Below are 26,543 nucleotides of genomic sequence, written 5' to 3'. Positions count from 1 at the left end.
TGCCATTCAGTGGTCACCCAGCTGTGATACTGGCATGTAAATTCCAGCCTTCATCACTGATGAACAGCAGTCAGCATGGGTGCATGAGCCAGGCAGCTGCTACAGAGGCCCATATCAAGCAATGTCCGCTGAATGGTTATTGAGGAGATGCTGTTGGCTGCCTCTTGGTTCATCTAAGCAGTAAGTTGCTCAATAGTAGCATGCCTATTCACCCATAGACTTCTCTGCAGCCGTTGTTCACCCCAGTCACCTATGGCCCAGGGTGCACCACAGATGCCTCGGCACAGGTTTTGGATAGTGCCATTTTGCCATCCATGGTATACTCCCTTTTGGTTGTTAAATAAATCACTCTGTTTCCACATTATGACAATAACTGCACTATTTTCCACGACCCACAACACTTTTTTTTACTTCTAGTGCTACTACATGCCATCTACGAATATTTATTGTATACTGATGTCTAACACAGGTAATGATCAGATTAATGTGACTGGACTGTAAAGAACAAGCAGCAATCAAAGAACAGTTTGGCTCCCTACCAACATGAGATGAAGTTAAGTATGCTTTCTGATGTGTCGACAGAAGTGCCGACACAGTGTGATTTGAGGGGACCGCAATGCACGCTATAAACACACGAAGGATGGCGTGAGGTCTGAAACAGGATACGTAATGAATGCTATAAAGAAAAGTACATAGCTTTTGGAATACTTAACTTTAATCCATCCTTGTTGTATACATCGTTCTTGATGAGACATGCTTTATACGATAAGTATCAATTGCTATGTAAGGCTAATGGCGCCTTGCTAGGTCGTAGCCATGGACTTAGCTGAAGGCTATTCTAACTATCTGCTCAGCAAAGGAGCGAGGCTTCGTCAGTGTAGTCGCTAGCAAAGTCGTCCGTACAACTGGGCAAGTGCTAGTCAGTCTCTCGAGACCTGCCGTGTGGTGGCGCTCGGTCTGCGATCACTGACAGTGGCGACACGCGGGTCCTACATGTACTAATGGACCGCGGCCGATTTAAAGCTACCACCTAGCAAGTGTGGTGTCTGGCGGTGACACCACACTTTCAATCAAGCAAAACAACACAAGGGAATAGAAATTGATGATCCAAGCAGAAGCTCTCAAAACAAAGAGGTGAATAGCTCATGAGACACATATTGACTGTTAAAATTTGGAACTGAAGAAAGTCTGGTGGCTTCCATATTTAAGAAAGGAGATCAGACAAACTTCAATAAATATCTGCAAATATCATAGCTATCTAGCTTGAGAAAACTTATTGCTTATTGCTCAAATTCTCACAAAATGTACTATGCCCTTAGTTGAGGAATTACTACCACTGAGCCAGTGTGACTACGAGCCTTCTATGGAACTAGAGATATGACTGGCGTGTGTGTGGCAGGGGAGGGGGGAGGGGGGTGGTGGTGATGTTTAGGGTACAAATTAATTTTCAATATGGTGTAAAATGACTTGTTCCATATCATGATGATTTACCATGCAAAATGATCCATGGAACGTGAAAGAAAGTAACTAACTAACTAACTAACTAACTGATTGGTTGTATCAGCATAATAATGCATCCTGTCATAAAGCAGCAACTGTGACACAATAATTTGTGGACAATAACATTTCTGAAATGGACTGGCCTGCTGAAAGTCTGGACTTGAAGCCAGCGAAAGACTTTTGGGATGACTTAGAATGTCAACTTCACTCCAGACCCCAGTATCAAATTTACTCTCATTTTTAGTTGTAACTCATGTGGAAGACTGAGCTACCATTTCTCCAGAGACAGTCAGACACCTCATTGAAAGTGTTCTCAGAAGAGTTCAAGTCACCACAAACACTAAGGGTGGACACATCTCATAATGTCTACCAACATGATCAGTTAGTATAGCTGCAGAAGTTCAGTACAGAATTAACCATGCTGGTGAATCCATTGCCAAATAATATCACAAGTATTTGACAATCACAATGTCAATGTTGCAAAAAAGACCTTCATGTACAATTCAACTGCTGTTGCCAACCCTCTCTACGGATCTGAATCCTAAACATAACACAGAAAGCATCTTTAAAAGCTCCAATAGTGTTGTCAGTGCTCCTGAGGAGGGTTCTGCATATAACATGGCAAGACACATGCCAAATGTCAGCATCATTGAAGACAACTGGTATAGAAACAATGGTTTTAAGAAACCAGTTACAATAGTCAGGGAATGTAATCCACATGTCCAATAATCACATTCCCAAACAGGTGTTTTACAATGAGTTAACTGTGAGCAAAGGCTGTATGGGAGGTCAGAGGAAAGGATTTATGGATGTAATTTAAGTCTAATATGAAGACATTCACATTAATGTTAACAACTAGGAGACCTTAGCCTATGACTACTCATCGTGGAAATCACTAGTCCATTGTCAGATACTTCTTTTCGAAGAAAGCAGCTGATAAAGAGCAAGTGATATAAAGCCGTGTGGAAAAGAAAAGCAGATGGTGTGACAAAATGGAAGGATGAAACTGCTCCACCTGAGACCATCTGATATCACTATGGCAAACTGTGTACCTATCATGCTGGACTGTACAGTCACCTCCAATTGCACTGCTGATTGGAAGACAACCCTATTCAACTACAAGGATGTGCTATGATGAATCAATCTGTACATTTCATGTTGACATTTTAAACTGATAGTTAATACAATGGGAAATACTGGCAGAATATGATCAACAGTAGGAGGAAAGAAGACCCTAAATCCATGTAGGATATGTTCACCAGGAGACAAGCATAAGAAAAAAGGTGTTAATTACTGTACCAAACTACTGAACTCTTATCCTTTTAAGAATGAAAATCCAGTAGATTAATTGCCACAATTGACTTACAAGTTGAGTGGCTGTCTCTCTTTGTTATTTCCAACTGTTACTATAAATTTGAACAAATTTAGCTGATCTGAGGAACAGATAAGAGTGTTGTTTTGGTTTATTTTGTGGAGAAAATTCTCAAAGTATTACAACCTCAGCTATTTGAAATACAAATTCCACTATGGTCACCAAAGTGCAGTCGAACAGAAGACAGAAATAACTGGTAGTAACAAAAGAAATGTAAGGATAAGAGTTTGTAGCCACAGAGCATGAAACATATTAGGATCTGTCTTACTCAAACACAGAGAGACAGAAAAGAAGATAAGTCTTTCACATTCGGGCAGTAAAATGTTCCTTCTCTGTCAATTATTAGAAAAAAAGATAAACCTTTGGTACAGGCAACAGCAGTTCCATAAAGGAGAAAGAAGATTTGAATTTGGCAGAGGAAAGAAGTAGGAAACCAACCATGGAATTGACCACAGACTACCATAATTCAGACATTTCAATCAAATACTGAAGAAAAGTTTATAAGGAACTCTCAAAAATATTAACAATAATGAAATGGAATGAGTCAAAAAAATATGTCAATGGCTCTGCAGAAAGTCAACAGGAAGAAGATTGGATTTATTGAGGAATTACAAGAACTAAGAGGACAGAAAAGAAAATATTAACAGGGCCAGTTTATTACCTTCATAGCCTTCAGTTTTCTCATTTCAGTCTTTAATTTGTTCAGTATTGCAAAATTTGGAGAATTAATTGCAGCTTTACTTTGCAGCAATGTAATCTCCTGTTCTTCCTGTTTTTTCTCCTTCATGCTTTTCACGGAACGACTGCCATAGAGTCGTAATAGAGACCCCCAGCTTGTAATATGAGGATGTAGGGCCTGTAGAAAAAGAAACATGGTTTAGATCAATGCATGTAACACAACATTTGCATTTCAGTAAAATGCCTTACATTTATTAGAATCACTAGCTGTACCCAACCATGGTGTTGCTGTGGCTCAGTCTGGTTAAACGGAAAAGAAAGCACACATTTCTAACGAGTATGAGAATTGACTATAAATGATCCCCTTTCTTTGTCCATCTGCTCCTCTCCTCCCCCCCCCCTCTCCCTTTATCTCTCCATCTCCTTTGTGCTGTCTATGTCCATTTCCTCCAAACCCTCTGTCTTAAAATTTGAAGTAAATTGGTCAAGAACTTTTTGAGATTTTTGCTAACAGTGTTTCACTATTATACATTGGTCAAGTACTTTTTGAGATTTTTTGGTAACAGTGTTTCCACGTAATATATTACACATATATTACATATATTAAAAATATATAGCCTATGTCTCTGTTTCTTTTCATTAGATTATCATGTAAAATTTTAAGTACATACATAAAGAGCATTTCAAGGTTTTTGGCAATAATGTCCCCCTTTCATATATTACATATTTATTTATATACTGTATGTATTAATGAAATAGGTACATAAAACATGCACATATTCAAATGCAACAATGTGTAAAAATTTGAAAGCAATCGGTGAGGAACTTAAGATTTTGAACAGATTTTTAGTAACAATGTTTCCCCTTTATATATGACATACTATCCTGTGTATATATTAAAGAAATGTGCATATTTAAAAGCTACACTGTTTCAAAAGTTCAAACCAATCAACAAAGAACTTATAGAGATTAAATACTATGAGCACATGAACATTTACGTTTTTATTTGTACAGACTGGCAAATAAAGACTGTAAGAAATGTAGAACATTACTGTGCCCTGATTTTGTTCTTTGTTAGACATATTTTATGATAAATTGCTGGCAAACATTTGACAGTAATATGATATACATTAAAATTTCAAGCAATTGCAGTAGAATAACAGAATCATATTTCTGAGCAAAATCTCTCACTTTAGTATGTAATCTGAATATGGAACAGATAAAAATAAATGAAACTGATAAAGTGAAAATTATATTTACAGAAAAACAAGTATTAGCATCTTCCCAAAGTTGTTCTTGAATCATCAAACACACTTCTGCCCAGACTTCAAAGTGAAGGAATAAGATGTAAAAGCTTCAATAAATGATTTTTCAGATTAAGCTATTCATTCAGCTCCTCAGTCCTTCAATATGTAACTATCTCAAAACTTCCCCCCCCCCCCCCCCCCAAGTCAGTTAAATAAAACCTTTAATATAATTACACACTTTTCATGCAATCCACATGAATGAATTGAGACTAATTTCATAGGAGCTCTACAAACATGCAGCATGCATATGGTTACTAATATTTTATTATGTAATTCACTGTACAATATTGTCAATTTTCACTAATTATTTGTGTAATACCCAGCCCTATTTCATTCACATCCACAAAGCAATCCCCTTCTTAACTGCTGCTTTTATATCACTGAAATACAAGTATGATTTGCTTTCATTCATCTTGATTATCATGATCACCACCACAGTAAGAGTCTTGGCATTGAACTATAGGAATACAGTAAACAATCAGATTCGAATTAAGAAGGAGAGAGGACTAACACCGGCAGCATGTAACAATATAAAAGAAAAAGAGGAGTCAAACACTGAAGGAGGTCTCTAAAAACAAGATTTAATTGATGGAACACCATCACTACAATTTTTCATACTCATTGCTGAGTGCTGTGACCCTGCAAACCAGGTAACTCCATCCCAGATGGATATCAGCTTCTCTTAGAGCCTGCTAAAGAGGTAGACTGGAGAACTTCTTGTCTGTATCTACCTACCTGCCAGCAGTTCTGCTATTTGGAATCATGTCTACCATCTCATGGTTATTTTTTCCTACATTTTCTCCATCTCGCCTCACAATATGACCAAAGAACTAGACAATGATTTGGTTGACACAATAAGGAAGGACCCTGGAGACAGGAAGTTGCTCAATAATTGACACGTTACAGTACTTCTTTTTATGATTCATTTTCTAGACAGCGTGTCTTTGGCCTGAGGTTCCAAATTTCACAACCATGAAAGAACTGTTTCAACAGAATAAATTCTTGTTCTGTTCATTATTGTCCTGTCCTGCCAGATCTTTGTGATCTCCTTCATAGCCACTTGCCTTCTCATCCATATTCACAGCTTCCCATGCTGCAGATAGCTGACCCTAGACAGATGAAGAAATGTTCAATTTCCAATTCCTTTAAGTGACCTGAGAGTTGGTAGTGTACCCCCTGATCAATTACCATGAGTTTGGACTAGCAGATATTGATCTCTCATCCATATGACAGACTAATGTCCTTTAAATTTATCACAACCTCACAGCAAGATCATCTTTGCTGTTGGCTAAGAGCACAGTGTCATGGGCAAATCGTCAGTTCTGCCAATGAAGAACTTTCCTAATGTTCATTTTTAGCATAAACATTGAACAATTGGAGGGGTGATAGGACACTACCCTGGTCTGATCCTTTAGATACATTGCAGCAATCATACATGTCAGCACTTGTCCCCCACAATTGAGAAGTGATCCTTTAACAGACTTTTGATCAGTGCTATCAAACTCTTCAAGCATCTGTCACAACTTTTTTCAAGACAACACAGTCAAACGTCTTCCAGTAGTCAAGAAGTCAAGACACAGTGCTTCCTAATGTATTACATTTGACAGCCTCCTTTGTGTTGGCCCTTCCTTCATTCCTTCTCTTACAGTCTTTTAAATTTGTTCAGTTGGTACCATGAAATTGTTGATATAATTCTCAAAGACATAAAAGTACACTAACAAGGAAGACCCCCCCCCCCAAAAAAAAAAAAAGTTCAAATGGCTCTGAGCACTACGCGACTTAACTTCTGAGGTCATCAGTCGCCTAGAACTTAGAATTAATTAAACCTAACTAACCTAAGGACATCACACACATCCATGCCCGAGGCAGGATTCGAACCTGTGACCGTAGCGCTCACTCAGCTCCAGACTGTAGTGCCTAGAACCACACGGCCACTCCGGTCGGCGAAGACCATCACTTCTGCACTACTGTGCTAATTATCTCTACCAGTTCCAAGTGTTGCATTTTGGTGAATGACCAAATCTGGCAGGTCTTGTCCAGCAGACAAGCACACCCCAAAAGTGTTCCATAGACTGCACCTCCCCAATGTCACACAGAGAGCCCACCTCATAGGCCCCACACTACCACAATCTTGCTGCATCTACTCCCACACTTATTTAGTGCCACCCACACTTTACATAGTGAGGTTGAAGCCTTCCACCTTACAAGTTGTGCCAGTCACAAGGGTAGTTTGGATATGTTCCAGATCTTCCCATATTCCTTGCTTGTATCAAAGTTGTCTAGTGCTCCTCTTATCTACAAAGTTGGGACCTGGATACCAGTGTCTCTGTTAAAACAAGATACTCTAAGGTACTTGGGTCTGTCCTCAAGCCTTATACACTGCCCAAAGACAGTTGTAAGTTCCTATTTGTCTCCTTGTTATTGCGGTGCATCACTCCACTGTCTTATATGAATTAGGCTGCAAGTGTCATTTGGTGTAATACAGGGTGATTATAATTAAAGCTGAACTTTCAAACCGCTGTAGAAATGATACAATTGGTCATAATGATGTCAAATTGCAACGAAATATTGTCGGAGAAGGGGGGAAACCTATGGCAGAAGAAAAATAAATAGTTACCAAATTTAGCAATAGATGGCACTGTTAGTATCATAATTTAATAGTGGTCAACGACAAATGAATCATACAACAATGCCTAATGTGTAAAGTAGATTAGATTAGATTAGATTAATACTTGTTCCATAGATCATGAATACGACACTTCGTAATGATGTGGAACGTGTCGGTTAATAAAAGATGTCTGTACAAGATATTACATTACACAAAATATTGCATGACACCAATGTTTAAGATGGTTTTTTTTTTTTTTTTTTTTTTTTTTTTTTTTTTTTTTTTTTAACAAACTGTACTAATCAGTGTACATGGGTGTACAAGTGTGATACTGTAAGTCACATAAGCCCATCCACCACGGCGAAGTCATATCATATCGGATGGAAAAAATCGGTTTTTAATTGTCCTGTGGCCAAAAACCACATACAAAGCATCACTCACATCAGTTTTTTATTGTCCTGAGGCCAAAAACTTCATAAAAAGCATCAATCAAAATCAATTCAAATTATTAATTTCCGCGTGACTGGCGCAAAACTTGTTCAATATGCTGTCCACTGTTTTCTGCAACAAGTTGAAATTGAGAAACAGCATGTTCACAACTGAGCAAAGTGTTTCCGGGGTCATGTTCAGAATGTGTTGGGCAATGCTTGCCTTCAATGCAGCTGGAACACTGAACATAACATCTTTCAGATAGACCTACACCCAGAAGTCGTACAGATTAAGATAAGGTGATCAGAATGGCCATGCTGTAGGGAAATGGTGGAGGATAATTCTATAATTTCTGAAATGGCGCTTCAGCAGGTACTCAACTAGATTTGCAATGTGTGGAGGGGTGCCATCTTGTAGTGGTGCTATTTATACAGCGTTTTGAAAGTTTAATTTTAATTATAATCACCCTGTATTTATAGAACCTATGCATAATCACTGAGTCCTGTCTAATTTCTTAGAAGCTGCAAATAGCTCCTCCTGTCTGCCATAGCAAGGGGGTAGTTATGAAATCAGAAACAAACACTGTTTGCCCTGGCATGCTACAGTTATGTCCTGGCATATGCAAATTTATGAATGACACTGTCACCATGTCCGCGGCACATAAGTTAAACACGAGATTGAACACTGTTCTTTCCCATGATAAACCATTGTTCACTGCTGTACATTTACTTTCATTTCCATTAAGTATAACTGGGGCTTTTCTCCCAGCCATGATACTTTTAGTAGCATATACAGGGGCTGGAAAAAAAATATGGAAACACAATGAGGAATGCTGTCAGCACCAAAAGAATATAAAGGGAATTCCATAAGCAGGAAATTGCAGGGAAAGCTATAATTCCAAAACCACCCATCAGTGATGTAAATACCCGTAATAGGAAAACATGATGTCAGAGCCATAAAATCTGGACTATGGAGCATATGGAGCATTGGAAGAAAGTCATTTTGTTGAATGAGTCTTATTTTTCACTGTATCCAACTTCTGGCTGAGCTTATGCCCCATGAGTGAAACATGCTCGGGATCTGTATATGATTTTGGGCAGGGATATCTTGTTATTCCAGGGCCCCACTGTTACCCTGCAATGTTGCATTACTGCCATGGATTAAGTGGCCATTTTGTCTCATAAGGTCCACATATTGTATTTGGCATGGTAATCTGTTGTGTTTCCATATTTTTGTCCAATTCCTGAATGTCGGCATGATTTTCATGACCCTTTTTAACTTGGCTAGGTGCTTCTTAAGACATTATATGACAGACTTGCACTTCTAACCCATCTGTCAGAGGGGTCTCATTACCAACTGAGTGAACGGTTCATTCCTTTCAGTAAGCCCAGTAATTCTCTCTCACTTTCACAGAACATATGGTCTCTTGAGTGGATCATATCATTGATATCCATTGACTCTGAGTGTAAATCCCTTAACCCCAATACTCAACCAATTTTGAACAGCAGAGGGCAGAGACCGCATGCCAGTCTTACACCCTTTTTAATCTGAGCACTTCTCTCTTAGTCTACCAGTCTTGTTGTTGCCTCTTGGTTCTCGAATACATTTTATGTTGCACATCTTTCCATACAGTGTACAACTGTTTTTTTCTAAATGTTTCAAACATTTTGCACAACTCTGAACTTTAACTCTTCCTTCTGTTATTATGAGTATCCAAGCTGCCTTTCTCGTGCATTTACTTTTCCTAAAGTCAGCTGATAATCACCTTAGAGCCCTAACTTTTTTTCATATTCTGCTGCATATTATTCTATTCAGTAACTTGAACGCATGATTTTGTAAGCTGATTGTACAGTAGTTCTTGCCTTTATTTGCCCTTGATACCTTCAAGATTCTATAGTGATATTCTTCCAAAAAAACTGATGGTATGTCTCCAGTCTCATAGATTGTACTCACTATCTTGAATCATCATCTACACTTGTGCTCATAAATTAAGGATAATGCTGATACAAGGTGAAACAACACTCAGGTGAGTGGTTTGCGGGTTTAAATCACCTCAGGGTACGACCACGTGGTGCATTTGACCTGCGGTAGCACGGTGGCGCTGGCAGCAGTCCACATACACAGAGGTGTGTTGATGTATGTCGGAGTACGGGCAGCGAGTAAATGTGTGCAGACGTTTTCAGACATGCTAATGGTGACTGTGTGTTGAAAATGGCTCAAAGAACACATATTGATGACGTTATGAGGGGTAGAATACTAGGACAACTGGAGGCTGGTCAAACACAGCAGGTCGTAGCACGGGACCTCTGTGTGCCACAAAGTGTGATCTCAAGATTATGGAAATGATTCCAGCAGACAGGAAACGTGTCCAGGCTCTACAGTACAGGACATCCACAGTGTACAACACCACAATAAGACTGATATCTAACCATTAGTGCCCGCTGACAGCCAAGGAGTACTGCAGGTAGCCCTGCTCAGGACCTTACTGCAGCCACTGGAACAGTTGTCTCCAGACACAGTCTACAGACGACTGAACAGACGTGGTTTATTTGCCCAGAGACCTGCAAGGTGCATTCCACTGACCCCTCATCACAGGAGAGCCTGTAAAGCCTGGTGTCGAGGACACAGTACATGGTCATTGGAACAGTGGTCCCAGGTTATGTTCACGGATGAGTCCAGGTATAGTCTGAACAGTGATTCTCGCCTTATTCTCAACTTATCACCAATACCATGGACTTACAGATCTGTGTCACGTGTGTTCCCTACGTGCCTATGCTATTAGCACCAGTGTTGTGTAGTGCCATGTTTAGTTCCTCTATGTCTCCAAAGTGACACCCATTTGTTACTCTAACATATCAGCAAGCAGTTCCTTCCTCCAGAAGATGGCCTCACTGTACTATTCCTTTCATCTGCATTTAACTGTGGTATAATTTCTGCATTCATAATATTGTCATCTTTGTTTTTAGAGTCTCTCTTTTTGACTTCTCTGAATGCTGAATCTGCCATTCAACAACAATTTCTTTTTTTTTTTTCTTCTTCACATTTTTCTAGCAACCACAGTGCTTTAGATTCTTTGCATTTTCAATTAATTTCACTCCTGAGTGACTTACATTCCTGCATTCCACTCTTTTGCTGAAAATGTAATTATTCCTTCTTCTGCTACTGAAATGAAGTACACTGAAGAGCCAAGCAAACTGCTACACCTGCCTATATTGTGTAGGACCCCCACAAGCACGCAGAAGTGCCATAACACAGCATGGCATGGACTCACCTAATGTCTGAAGTAGTGGTAGAGGAAATTGACACCATGAATCCTGCAGGGCTGTCCATAAATCCGTCAGAGTATGAGACAGTGGAGATCTCTTCTGAACAATAAGTTGCAAAGCATCCCAGATACACTCAATAATGTTCGTGTCTGGGGAGTTTGGTGGCCAGCGAAAGTGTTTAAACTCAGAAGAATGTTCCTGGAGCTACTCTGTGGCAATTCTGGACATGTAAGGTGTCGCACTGTCCTGCTGGAATTGACGAAGTCCATGGGAATGCACAATGGACTGAATGGATGCAGGTCTCATCAGGGATTCCATATCACTCCAACTGCACATGCCCCACACCATTACAGAGCAGGTCTCATCAGGGGTCTCACTGCACACACCCCACTCCATTACAGAGCCTCCACTAGGTTTAACAGTTCCCTGCTGACATGTAGGGTCCATGGATTCATGAGGTTGTCTCCATACCCGTACATGTCCACCCACTCAATACAATCTCAAACGAGACTCGTCCGACCAGGCAACATGTTTCCAAAAGGCCAATGTTGGTGTTGATAGGCCCAGGCGAAGCGTAATGATTTGTGTTGTGCAGTCATCAAGTGTACACGAGTGGGTCTTTGACTCTGCAAGCCCATATTAATGATATTTTGTTGAATGGTTTGCACGCTGACATTTGTTGATGGCCCAGCACTGAAATCTGCAGCAATTTGCAGAGGGATTGCATTTCTGTCGTGCTGAACAATTCGCTTCAGTTGTAGTTGGTTCCATTCTTGCAGGAACTTTTTCTGGCTGCAGCAATGTCGGAGACTTGATGTTTCACTAGATTCCTGATATTCACCGTACACTTGTGAAATTGTCATACAGGAAAATTCCCACTTCATCACTACCTCAGAAATGCTGTATCCCATAGGTCAGTCGCCAACTATAGCACCACGTTCAAACTCACTTAAATCTTGATAACCTGCCACTGTAGCAGCAGTAATTGATTTAACAACTGCGCCAGACACTTGTCTTACATAGGCATTGCCGACTGCAGTGCCGTATTCTGCCTGTTTGTGTATCTCTGTATTTGAATGCACATGCCAATACCAATTTCTCTGGTTTTTCTTTCGTTATCTAAATGTTATCTGCAGTTACTTTCCTAATACCTACATCTGTCTGTCAATCTTCTGTGATAACCCATTTTAGTGATGCCAATTTCTCCTCAACTAAACCTCTTACTTCAGTACTCATTATCATAATATACACAACTTCATAGAACTGCAAACACATATTGCAAATCCTCAATATTTCAGCATCCTACACTCTTGCAAACTGTTTCTTCCCATCAATTCCCTTAAGTTTCAGCCTATGTTGTAATACACAATATAAAAAATACACCACCATTACTAGAACAAGTATATTTTCTTATTACAAGCACAAAGTCTAACAATGAGTACAATGTTAGGGGTACCATGTGACCAGACAGTTACAGTTCACAAATAAAGTGAATTGCACGAAGAGTTAGATCTGAATGAAAGCGGAGCGCTGGGTGGCAATTGCCTACACAGACGTGTGGCAGATGGTGCTCAGTGCTCCTGTGCAGTCATTGTGCACTGTCATTTGGTCCCTGTGTCTCCTCCTAGCAGCTGCTGTTGGAGACTTCAGCCGGTGCCCAGTGCCTAGGTGGTAGTCCAGTGGGTTACGACAGTGATATGAGTTTGTATCTCCTCCTGTGTATGTAATACAATCTAACACCTGATTTTGAAATCTTTGTCTGAACATGATGTAATTCAGCTGGTATCTTTCTGTGTCTCCTGAACCTTTTCAAGTCGTCTTCTCTTGTAATTTTTGAACAATATATTTGTTATTACTAGATGAAATTTATTGCAGAAAAGTTTCTTCATTCACAATGCTACTGCTGAATCCATATTCCCCTATGACTGTCTTTATTCTTTCCTCAATTATATCATTTATATCCCATATTGTTAGTAATTTTCATTTGCCTTTACACATTATCACCTATTTGATTTCTTCATATGCTTTCTCAGTTTCATCAGTTTTGATTTTTATGTGGGCATGTATATGTGAACTACAACTGTTAGCATTGGTTTGGTTTCGATTCTCATGAGAGTAATCCTGTTGCTGAATGGATAACATTAACTCACTCTTTGCCTTCCCTTCCTATTCAAAATTAACCCCACTAACTTTTACTACATCTAAATTCAGTATTTTCATTTCCTTTTCAAAACTGTCTGGCTTCCATAACACATTTCATGCTCTGGCCCATAGAAGTTTGTCCTTTCTTTGGTTTTTCATTCTTTTTGTCATGGTTACTTCCCTCTTTACAGCTCATCCAGGAGACATGATAGGAACTACACTCCTGGAAATTGAAATAAGAACACCGTGAATTCATTGTCCCAGGAAGGGGAAACTTTATTGACACATTCCTGGGGTCAGATACATCACATGATCACACTGACAGAACCACAGGCACATAGACACAGGCAACAGAGCATGCACAATGTCGGCACTAGTACAGTGTATATCCACCTTTCGCAGCAATGCAGGCTGCTATTCTCCCATGGAGACGATCGTAGAGATGCTGGATGTAGTCCTGTGGAACGGCTTGCCATGCCATTTCCACCTGGCGCCTCAGTTGGACCAGCGTTCGTGCTGGACGTGCAGACCGCGTGAGACGACGCTTCATCCAGTCCCAAACATGCTCAATGGGGGACAGATCCGGAGATCTTGCTGGCCAGGGTAGTTGACTTACACCTTCTAGATCACGTTGGGTGGCACGGGATACATGCGGACATGCATTGTCCTGTTGGAACAGCAAGTTCCCTTGCCGGTCTAGGAATGCTAGAACGATGGGTTCGATGACGGTTTGGATGTACCATGCACTATTCAGTGTCCCCTCGACGATCACCAGTGGTGTACGGCCAGTGTAGGAGATCGCTCCCCACACCATGATGCCAGGTGTTGGCCCTGTGTGCCTCGGTCGTATGCAGTCCTGATTGTGGCGCTCACCTGCACGGCGCCAAACACGCATACGACCATCATTGGCACCAAGGCAGAAGCGACTCTCATCGCTGAAGACGACACGTCTCCATTCGTCCCTCCATTCATGCCTGTTGCGACACCACTGGAGGCAGGCTGCACGATGTTGGGGCGTGAGCGGAAGACGGCCTAACGGTGTGCGGGACCGTAGCCCAGCTTCATGGAGACGGTTGCGAATGGTCCTCGCCGATACCCCAGGAGCAACAGTGTCCCTAATTTTCTGGGAAGTGGCGGTGCGGTCCCCTACGGCACTGCGTAAGATCCTACGGTCTTGGCGTGCATCTGTGCGTCGCTGCGGTCCGGTCCCAGGTCGACGGGCACGTGCACCTTCCGCCGACCACTGGCGACAACATCGATGTACTGTGGAGACCTCACGCCCCACGTGTTGAGCAATTCGGCGGTACGTCCACCCGGCCTCCCGCATGCCCACTATACACCCTCGCTCAAAGTCCGTCAACTGCACATACGGTTCACGTCCACGCTGTCGCGGCATGCTACCAGTGTTAAAGACTGCGATGGAGCTCCGTATGCCACGGCAAACTGGCTGACACTGACGGCGGCGGTGCACAAATGCTGCGCAGCTAGCGCCATTCGACGGCCAACACCCCGGGTCCTGGTGTGTCCGCTGTGCCGTGCGTGTGATCATTGCTTGTACAGCCCTCTCGCAGTGTCCGGAGCAAGTATGGTGGGTCTGACACACCGGTGTCAATGTGTTCTTTTTTCCATTTCCAGGGGTGTAATTCAGAATCTTTTGCCAAAGGGAAGATGATCATGACATTATTTCAATTACAGTTCCTTGAACCATACACCACCAATGGTGATATGGTGTAAAACTGCCCTATTTAGAGAGTGCCACAAGATTAACTACAACCTTCAGTAACCTATACATAATGAAGCAGCTGACCTGGATTGCAGGAGACATATTCCAAGGAAAGTAGCACTAGTCACTGCTAAAAAATGGATAAACCCGAACTTTGAGGTTCACAATGCCTGAAAACAACACTGGCAGTGGCACTGCCCACCACAATGTCAAAGTTTCATGATCACAGAGAAGTCTGCTGGTTTCAACCTATCTCACAAAGTATGGACGACATTAAATCAAATATGCAATTGTCACGGCAGAAGTGCTAATGTCCTCCATAAATGGGGGAAGATACCATCTGCAAAATGTGACTGCAGAGCCAATACACAAACACCCCAACATATAGTAGAAGACTTTCCAAATTGAGCCTACAAAGGACCCTTCACCAACATCCATGAAGCAATGCATAAGGTGACCGAGTATGTCCAAAGCTTCGATGCTGATTTGTAGCAAAGTTTGGTACATAATATTTACATGTGCATTTGAATTATGTTAACTTTTTGGCTAGAAGACTTTTTAAGTTACAGAACCCAGGAAGTTGCTCTCAACAGCGAGTGTTCATCAGAGACAAGGCTATCGTCAGGAGTGCCCCAGGAAACTGTGATAGGACTGCTATTATTCACTATATACATAAATGATTTGGCAGACAGGTTGGGCAGCAATCTGGGATTGTTTGCTGCTGATGCTGTGATGTCTGGTAAGATGTCAAAGTTGAGTGGATTTTAAGAGGACACAAGACGATTTGGACAATATTTATAGTTGGTGTGATGAATGGCAGCTAGCTCTAAATGTAGAAAAATGTCAGTTAATGCAGGTGAGTGGGAAAAACAAACCCATAGTGTTCGGAGACAGTATTTGTAGTGTCCTGCCTGACACAGTCACATCACTTACATATCTGAGCATAACGCTGCAAAATGATATGAAATGAAATGAGCATGTGAGGATTGTTGTAGGGAAGGCAAATGGTCAACTTCAATTTATTGGCAGAATTTTCGAAAAGTGTGGTTAGTCTGTAAAGGAGACATCACATACGACATTGGTACGACATATCCTTGAGCACTACTAGAGTGTTTGGGAGTCGTACTAGATTGGATTAAAGGAAAACATCGAAGCAATTCAGAGGCAGGCTGCTAGTTTTGTTACCGGTCAATTCGAAAAACATGTAAGTGTTATGAAGGTGCTTCGGGAACTCAAATGGGGATCCCTGGAGGTAAGGCGACATTCTTTTCAAGGAACACCATTGAGAAAATTTAGAGAACTGACATTTGATACTGACTGCCAAATGATTCTATTGCTGCCAACATGCATTGTGTGTAAGGACTACAAAAATGAGATACGAGAAATTAGGGCCTATATGGAGGCATATAGACAGCCATTTTCCCCTTGCTCTATTTGCAACTGGAACAGGAAAGGAAATGACTAGCATTGGTACAGAGTACCTTCCGCCTTGCACCATATGGTGGCTTGTGGAATGTTGATGTAGATGTAGATGTAGATGCACATACACTTGTGTGCAAAACTTAAGGATGAACTTAATTTTCGTTGCCAGGTACCATAGCTTGATTAAACTTGGAATTACTGCAGTATAGTACAGAAAGTAAGGGAAAGACATATGCAGTGGGACAAACAGAAATTATACTTTTATTCAAAGACAATAATTAGACAGAAGTCAGCGTGATTTATGATGGGCCCCTGGACATTACAAAAAGTGGGACATGGCTTTTAATAGGGTGTGTAATCACCACAGACAACAATGTATGCTCTGTAAAATGTCCCATACTGGCCACAAGGTTGGTAATAAGCTCTTGTTGTAGTGTGTTCCATTCCTCTACCAGCACTGTTGACAACTGCTGGGTGATCATTGGTGCATTTGGACATGCTGCAATATGTCTCCCAATGCATTGCACAAATGGAGCTCTTCCACCTGTGCTGTTTGATGCAGTCACGCATTGTCACCCACAATAATAAGGTCAATGCCTAATGCATCACTGAAAAGATGCACGTGGGAAAGAGTACAGTGTTACACTAATGTTTAATGGTGAGTGTACTGTGTTCAGAGATTTGGAGGTCAGTACTGGAGCATATGAGGGCTGGACCCCTGCTACTCCTGTTCTGGCATGACGTTTATGCCCTATGTGTTGCCGCTCCTAACTCCCACAGGCGCTTCTCCTTCGGAGGCAAATAGTTACGCATCTTGCCAGTACCTCCTCTGTTTGTTTTGGCACTGATTGTAAACATTCTGTTTATAGGCTCAATGCCAACAAGCACCATCAGGAATCACTATCATCACACACAGGCAGCACACGCAGCAACAATAATGGTGTTAGTATGAGAGATTATCTTACGACCACAGATCACGTGATCCTTGAGCACTACTAGAGTGTTTGGGAGTCGTACTAGATTGGATTAAAGGAAAACATCGAAGCAATTCAGAGGCCACGTCAAACGTTTCATCAGGCAGTTGCAGTCGCAGCTTCATTCAAGGCCACTTACGCTGGTCGCTTACGACATCCCATCTGTTGGAGCACAGTCATCACTGCATCACATTGCACCACTCCACTATGCCGTCCAGAAGCTATCAGCACTCTCCCTGGGACCCAGTGTTACAGTATAGTCGCGCAGCAGCAATTACACCAAATTGACATCATGACCTGTATCATAACCCAGGTCATGACAAACCCTTGTGCTGTTATGTTCACATTGATATTGTAGTGCCTTGAGAATTTCGGGGTAAATTCTCGAGACCCTCGTATTTCCACTGTCTCACACACGAGTTATTTTAGAGATGAATGTGGTAAATTAGAACTGTATCTACTGAACCACAATTATGTGTGTGCAGGATGAATATGTATCGGAAGGACGATTGGTGTGGGCAGGTAGTCGCCGAGCCCGCCTAGGAAGTTACACGTCCAGCTCAAGGAATAAATGTGCCGTACTTCGTGCGACATCAAACATTAGTGTGTGAACATTTGAATGAGGTTGAAATCAGAGAAGAGACACTTATTTGTTCATTCTTTCACTTACTTTCGTAAGGTCCAGACAGTTGTCTTGTTAAACTTGGAGAGATCTGAAGACTGTATTTATGGAAAAATGAATGTGATAGTTTCTGACGGACGAGAAGGTGTCGAGCTTATGAAAAATGTTTTAGTTGTATGGAAACTGATATGTGTGATGAAAATACAGTGAGATTGAGTTCAGAGTATTCTCAAGTGTACGGAGTTATTTTAAAAGTATAGAAAATTCCTCCAAAGTAGCATCTTATCTTCAGAGAAGAAGTTGTGCAGGACATCGCAGACAGCTATCCCAAAAAGAAGGCTGGCGTAGCAACTCCAAGTAAGTTTGATAGCCGAGGGGGACAGTGAGTCTTGCACACCAGTACCACACCCTCACCCTTAATCATCAGAAACTGCCGGAACGTGGCGACTGAAGTGAGCAGGACACGAAAATGAGGAATTTTTTAAAGAAGTTTGAGATGAGAAAAAGTTGAGAATTGTCATAGCAACATATAATAACGAGACAAAAAAATTGGTCTGCAAGATTCGATTAAGATGATTTGGTTGTGGGGAGGAAGCAATCCTCACACACGCAGTAACCAGCCGACGCCGGCGCAGAAACCAGCCGACGCCGGCGCAGAAGCCAGCCGACGCCGGGGCAGAAGCCAGCCGACGCCGGCGCAGAAACCAGCCGACGCCAGCGCAGAAACCAGCCGACGCCGGCGCGGAAACCAGCCGACGCCGGCGCGGAAACCAGCCGACGCCGGCGCGGAAACCAGCCGACGCCGGCGCGGAAACCAGCCGACGCCGGCGCGGAAACCAGCCGACGCCGGCGCGGAAACCAGCCGACGCCGGCGCGGAAACCAGCCGACGCCGGCGCGGAAACCAGCCGACGCCGGCGCGGAAACCAGCCGACGCCGGCGCGGAAACCAGCCGACGCCGGCGCGGAAACCAGCCGACGCCGGCGCGGAAACCAGCCGACGCCGGCGCGGAAACCAGCCGACGCCGGCGCGGAAACCAGCCGACGCCGGCGCGGAAACCAGCCGACGCCGGCGCGGAAACCAGCCGACACCGACACGGTAACCAGCCGACACCGACACGGTAACCAGCCGACACGGTAACCAGCCGACACGGTAACCAGCCGACACGGTAACCAGCCGACACGGTAACCAGCCGACACGGTAACCAGCCGACACGGTAACCAGCCGACACGGTAACCAGCCGACACAGTAACCAGCCGACACAGTAACCAGCCGACGCCAACACAATAACACGCTGACACAGTAACCAGCCGACGCCGACACAGTAGCCAGGCGATGCAGTAACCAGCCGACGCCAACGCAATCGCAGTAACCCGCCATCATTGCTGGTTGCTGTTTGAGTTGCTGACTTTGCACCCGCCGACACCGCGACCAACTTTTGACACTGCCGGTGCCATTTTTACACCTCACCGATGCAGCCTACAAACATATGCTGGGTGAGCTCAAGATAATAACTACTTGACTGTAAACTAGGATGGTCATTATTCACAGAGGTGATTTTTTTTAATGATCACAAGATGAAAGAAAATTAGGACTATGGAGAAGGAACAACAACCTACAGAAACTGTAGAACCAGCCATGGCGATGACAGTGACTAAGGTCATGCCAGACTGGACTGAAGTAGCTAATTTAATTGAGGGACTAAGTCTGAAGTTAGACTCAGTGAATACTCGGTTAAATACTAAGTTATATGTACAAAGACAAGAACTAAGTGACCAAAATCTTTCTTTAAGTGAAAAACCAGAAGTACAACTAAGTGACCAAAATGTTTCCTTAAATGAAAAACTAGCAGCACAGAGTGAAGCTTTTGAAAAACTAGAGGCACAGGGTGAAGCTTTAAATTCTAAAATTGAGGTGTTAAATGATAGAGTGGAAAATTTACAAGTGCATTTAAAGAATGAATTAAATAATTGTTTAACTGTACAAATGAATCAAATGTTTACGGATTTTAACCAAAAGCAAGATGATCAATTTCAGAAGTTGACCCAGAAATTAGAATTTGATATTGAGGATAAGTGTACCAATATAGAGTCTGAATTTAATGAGAAGTTAGGGTCATTTCAAAGTGTGTGTAATATTACATTCGACAGAGATTACATAACTTAAAAGATACCACTGAAAAGACCAGATAAACTGATCCCTATTGTCCAATAGCAAATTGCAGGGGTCAACACTCATGTAGATGCGGTAGAGAGAAATTTTAATGAAAAGCTAGCAACCTCAGACACCATAAATATAAGTGGTCTGGAGGAACAGGTAGAGGAATTAATCGAATGGAAAGTTGCCAAATGGGTAAACACAGACAACGTTCCACCACGTTTAGTGCCGGAACTTGATGATACTAAAAAAGGCATAGACAATTTGTGGAAACTTATCTAGAATAAGATAGAGAAGGGGATAGCTTCACAGAATGTAATGTTGATTTGTAAAGTGGTAAATGTTTTGTTGAGGGGAGACTTTCACACTAAATGTAATGAGAAGTGCTGGTCTGCACTTGCTCAAGTGAGGTTAAGAGCATATCCATGGGATCCGGGCAGAGTCACATTATTCCCCAGGAATGTTAACATTCTGTGTTAACAGGTGGAGTGACGACAATCGGATCCCGAGTTGGGTTCGGTGTTACTTTCATATTTATTTTCCTACATCGAATTCTCTTAAAGTCTTATACTGTCCTGTATTCTGTTTTCTTCCTCTTATACTGTCATATAGTTTAGTACTTGGGCATACTCATCTAGACGTCGCAGACAAGCAGGGTTGATATCAAGGTCATACTGCTTCGTGTGGAGATAGTAGTAAGTAACCTTGTCAATGTATGCAGCCTTACTTCTTTTATGGGCGCTGTGATTTCCCGCTGTATATTCACCATGATGAATAGGGTTGTTATACTGAACCAGACTGAAGCTTTGGGTAATATATCATAATATGTGAATTGACAGTATGCTCCACTCTAGTCTTGATGTAAAGGTGAGTTGACAACATGCTCCGCTCTAGTCATCAAGGATCTTGAATCTGATCATAGTTAGGTTTTAGTTTTGCTGAAAATAGTCTTTGAACATAATTTCTTCACAAGTTTTCCATACAAACCTGTGTGCAGAGGGATTCAGGGATGGCAACAGAAAAAAAAATTATACCCGATGGAACGTCCTCCTCGGTTATTCCAGGAGCACCATTGCTGGTCTTCATGACTGGTCCTGGGGTCTCATTTGCAGTGTCGACAGCAGCCGACGCAATCTCTACGGATTGTTAGGTCATATTTTTGCCTAGCCAACCAACGTATAGTTAAGTCTGATTCGGACCTAAACTATTGGAGGAAACGATATAATATGAATATTTCTATATTTGCAATGATATGATACATAGTCTTTTTACTTACTACTGAATATTTTACATCCTTTGTGAAAAATGATGTGAATGATACAATACAGGGAAAGAGGAATAATGAGATATTTGTGATGATATGAAACATAGTTTCTACTTCTTATGGAATAATTTATACGTTTTGTGAAATGCGATATGTATGGGGAGGGTTTATATAAATTTTGAAAGGGGGTGGGTAGTAGGTACAAACATAACTAACACCACACACACACACACACACACACACACCACACACACACACACACACACACCTTTCAAACGACCCTCGGCGACAAGTGTGACTGATTCTTCACAATTGCCGTTCCTTAGGAGTTGCTAAGATCTTCCTTCGGGGACTTCAAAGATGAAGATGAGAATGTCCATTCTGCAGGAGATGTTTAACATCATACCTCCTCTGGCTTCTCACTGAAGTACCGCCGAAGTGGGGATCCTGGGGAAGGGGAGTGGGAAGGGTTTCCTGTCTTCGAGCTATCTTCTTTCTCTTTTTTGATTGTAGCAACCATTTCTTTTTCCTTTCTTACTTCTCCTTTGAATACCAGTCCATCTTTCCCTCTGTCCATATGCATACACTTCTTTCGCTGAAGTCCTTCTCAATTTCCATGATTTTCTATAACCTTCAACTTATTTTCCATAAGTTGGCCAAAGAATCAGGCTACAAGACTACCCATACGCATACACACAATGAAACACAATGAAACACAAAGACACAAACAGAAAGTATACAGTTTAAGATAATGGGGGAACCGTCATGTGTTGGAGGGGCAAAATTGTGCACATAGTGATAGGTATGCGCACCTGGTTATGTGAGGTGACAGTTCTACATCTCATAAAGGTATGTACAGGGATATATTTATATATCTAAGAGCTAAGAGTATTTATGGTTATGATGACAGTATTACACTAGTATGTGTACAATGGAAAAGAAGAACATGTTACAGCGTATAATTATGTGTACAGAAATATATTTAGATTTGGTGTCATTGGAAGAGTAATGGATGACGCTAAAGAGTTGAAGAAAGTATTGAGATTGGATGGAGAAGGGCAGGTAGGCAGATCCAAGAAAGGCTGACCTACACTGTGTGGGCAGGGGCACCAAGAAGGGAATTGACCTGTACCATAGTATATTAGGAATTTGTTTAAAGGGGCATACCTACCAGAATGGAAGGAGCAAGTGCTTTCATAGTATCAACCTGTAAGTGAGGTATAGCTACTGTGCCTAAAAAAAAAGGGCAATATCATGACAAAAGTCAAACATTTTGTAGAGATTATTCTGGTAAGTTTGAATTCTCATTTCCACTTGCATTGTTGTGTTTGTGTGAAGTTACATGCATTGAAAAGAACACCTTTATTTACCTAGAGTTCCTCCAGATTGTAAAGAGTATTGAATAAATCCATATTCAGAAGAAGTAGTACGCGAATTAAGAGCAAACAACAGCATATGCTTGGGTAATGCACACTTGGAATTTACGATTGGAAAGAGAACAGAAAGATTCTTGACCTTACAAAGTTTACATTGATCAAAAGGTCCATAATTAGAATGGTATTAACATGGAAAAGGAAAGAGAGCTATATATGAAGTAACCGATGGCTAGAAAAATGTTATATAAATTGATGGAAATGTAAAGTAATATTATATGAATACAGTATTGATGTACATAATGAACATGTATAAAATATAATGTGTTCGAGCTAACAGGAGGGATATGTAGTGCCTCGAGAATTTCGGGGTAAATTCTAGAGACACTCGTATTTCCACCATCTCGAACACGTGTTATTTTAAAGATGAGTGTGGTAAAGTAGAACTGTGTCTACTGCACCACAGTTATGTGTGTACAGAACGGATGTGTATCAGAAGGATGACTGGTGTGGGCAGGTAGTCGCCGAGCCTGCCTAAGAAGTTACTCATCCAAGCCCAAGTAACAGAAGTGCCATACTCCGTGTGACGTCAAACATTATTGTGTGAACATTTGAATGTTGTTGAAAGAAGTGAAGAAACAATTACTTATTCATTCTTTCACTTACTTTCGTAAAGTGCGGACAGTTGTCTTGTTAAACTTGGAGAGATTTTAAGACTGTATTTATGGAAAAATGAATGTGATAGTGTCTGATGGACCGGAAGGTGTCGAGCTTATGAAAAATGTTGTGTGTGATGAAAATAAAGTGAGATTGAGTTCAGAGTATTCTCGAGTATATGGAGTTATTTTAAAAGTATAGAAAATTCTTCCAAAGTAGCATCTTATCTTTGGAGAAGAAGTTGCACAGGACATCGGAGCCAGTTATCCAGAAAAGATCTGCGAAGCAACTCCAAGTAAGTTCGATAGCCAAGGGGGAGTGTGTGGGAGTGTGTCTTGCACACCAGTACCACACTGCCGCTCTTAATCACCGTAAACCGATAGAATATAGGAAAATCATTTCTGTTACCATTTGCTTAAGTGGAACTTTACTTTTTGGTGGTAAGACTGCAAGAAACATTTATTCTCAAACTAACTGTGGAATCACCAGTGTTTGTGTATACTGCAGACTATGTACAACCTATGGATATAAAAAGTACACTCTTGCAACATTATGCTTCCCCACACCATAACTCTCGAACCAAAAAAACGATCATGTTTGACAATGTTCCTTGGTGCATTATGCATTCTCACCTCTCGCCGCATGAGAGTACTTTCAGAATGAGAGTGCATCTGATCTCGTGTACAAAGTAGTGCATATGACCTCACTCCTCGCTTATCTAGTCTCATGCTCTTGGCACCATTGCAGACAATGTCACAGCTGTGCAGGTGTCAAGAAAGCACAATATACTGCTTGTCTGGCAAAGAGACAACCCCTATGCAGTTGCTGTATCACTGTGGAACATGACACTGTGTGCCTTGCAGCCTGTTAAATTTGGCTGCAATTGCATCCACTGCTTGACATGGATTCCTTCTAGCCTGTTGCAAAAACGTAGCAGACATCTGCTGCTGTAGGTGGCAGTGGTTGACTACCTCCCCTCCTTCAGGCAGTGTTCATGGTTTGGAACACTCAACATGCATGTAAAACAATGCTGTGAGCAATACCATACTCCTGGGCTACACTCATCACTCTTTGTCCTCCTTCCAGTTTCATGATGACCAGTTGTCTCTGGTTGATGTTGTAATGAAGAACACCACCACAGTGCACTGTCACTGTTCGCTGATTGACACACAGTGCCCTTTCCCGTTCTGTCAACAGTGTCGTGTTGTGAAGCCAGCCCAATTAGGCATTGTAGTCATGCTGACTTCACAGTACGTGGTATCCAACTACCTATGCACGACTAGGAGGCCTCTAGTAACTTGCCCCCACACTTTCCTTGTTTGCACTCAGTTTTAATATGTTATGTTACTTTATCTATCTCTTACTTAAATTTTGCAGAGCAGAGTATGCATCCAGATGCACACCATAAGATAAATAAATAAACTCAATTAGAGGCCACATTTTCTGTTGATACATATATTTAATACAGTAGCATGCAGGTTTATTGTATGGTTAAAAGATGAGGTGTTCTCTTGTGCAAAATGTCAGGAGGTAAAATAGTCCTCCATTCAGATCCCCTGGTGGGGACTACTCAGTAGGATGTCATTATCAGGAGAAACAAAATTTACTTCCTAAGGATTTGAGTTTAATCAGGCAGGTAGGTTAGAAAATTTAAAAAGGGAAATGGATAGGTTGAAGTTATATATAGCGGAAATTAGTGAAGTTCAGTGGCAGGAGGAACAGGACTTCCGGTCATGTGAATACAGGGTCATAAATACAAAATTGAATAGGGGTAATGCAGGAGTAGTTTTAATAATGAATAACAAAATAGAAATGTGGGTAATCTACTATAACAGCATAGAGAACATATGCTGAAGAGCTAGAGAAACTGCTATTATCATGTAGGGAACCTGCGAGCACACTGAAGTGCTGCAACGCGACGTGGCATTGACTTGACTAATGTCTGAAATAGTGCTGGAGGGAACTGACACCATGAATCCTGCAGGACTGTCCACAAATCTGTAAGAATATGAGGGAGTGGAGATTTCTTCTGAACAGCATGTTATGATGCATCTCAGATATGCTCAATAATATTCATGTCTGGGGAGATGGGTCGCCAGTGGCAGTGTTTACAGCAGAAGTGTTTAAATTCAGAAGAGTGTTCCTGGAACCACTCTGTAGCAATTCTGGATGTGTGGGGTGTCGCATTATCCTGCTGGAATTGTCCAAATCTGTCGGAATGCACAATGGTCACGAATGGATGCAGGTGATCAGACAAGATGCTTATGTACGTCACCTGTCAGAGTTGTAACTAGACGTATAAGGGGTCTCATATCACTCCAACTGCACACATGCCACATCATTACAAGCTTGAACAGTTTGTGCTGACATCCAGGGTCCACGGATTTACGAGGTTGTCTCCATACTCGTACATGCCCATTTGCTCGATACAATTTGAAACAACACTCATCTGACCAGGTAACATTTTTCCAGTCATCAACAGTCCAATGTAGGTGTTGATGGGCCCAGGCAAGGCATAAAGCCTTGTGTTGTGCAGTCATCAAGAGTACATGAATGAGCTTTTGGCTCTGAAAGCCCATATTGATGATGTTTCGTTGAATGGTTCGCTCGCTGACACTTGTTCTGGCCCAGAATTGAAATCTGCAGCAATTTGCAGAAGGGTTGCACTTCTGTCATGTATGATTCTCTTCAGTTATTGGTCCTGTTCTTGCAGGAACTTTTTCTGGCCACAGCAATATCGGAGATTTGATGTTTTACTGGTATCCTGATATTCATGGTACACTGATGAAAAGTAGTCTTGCCGACTGTAGCGCCTGTTTACCTACCTCTGTATTTGAATACACATACCTATACCAGTTTCTTTGGCACTTCAGTGTATTTTCACGGCCAAGATAGACACGAAGCCCAAACCTACCACAGTAGTACAACCTTTATGTCAACTAGCACAGCAGATTATGCAGAGACTGAAAACATATGTGATGAGATAAAAGAAGTTATTCAGATAGTTAAGGGAGATGAAAATTTAATTGTGACGGGGGACTGGAATTTGAT

General features: G+C 41.8%; 1 protein-coding gene across 2 annotated transcripts in view; it reads right to left on the bottom strand.

The window, feature by feature from the left end:
- The window catches only part of LOC126203570 (microprocessor complex subunit DGCR8), a 237,318-nt gene that overhangs the window by 19,275 nt on the left and 191,500 nt on the right, over positions 1–26,543 (bottom strand). For both annotated transcript variants that reach the window (XM_049937896.1, XM_049937895.1), the window contains one exon: positions 3,534–3,728. In XM_049937896.1, coding sequence (XP_049793853.1) covers positions 3,534–3,728 — 195 coding nt within the window. The remainder of the gene's footprint in view (positions 1–3,533; positions 3,729–26,543) is intronic.

The sequence above is a fragment of the Schistocerca nitens genome, chromosome 9, assembly GCF_023898315.1.
Source record: "Schistocerca nitens isolate TAMUIC-IGC-003100 chromosome 9, iqSchNite1.1, whole genome shotgun sequence".
Classification (NCBI taxonomy): Eukaryota; Metazoa; Arthropoda; class Insecta; order Orthoptera; family Acrididae; genus Schistocerca; species Schistocerca nitens.
The sequence above is the reverse complement of the archived record's forward strand: the minus strand, read 5'-3'. Positions and strand labels throughout refer to the sequence as shown.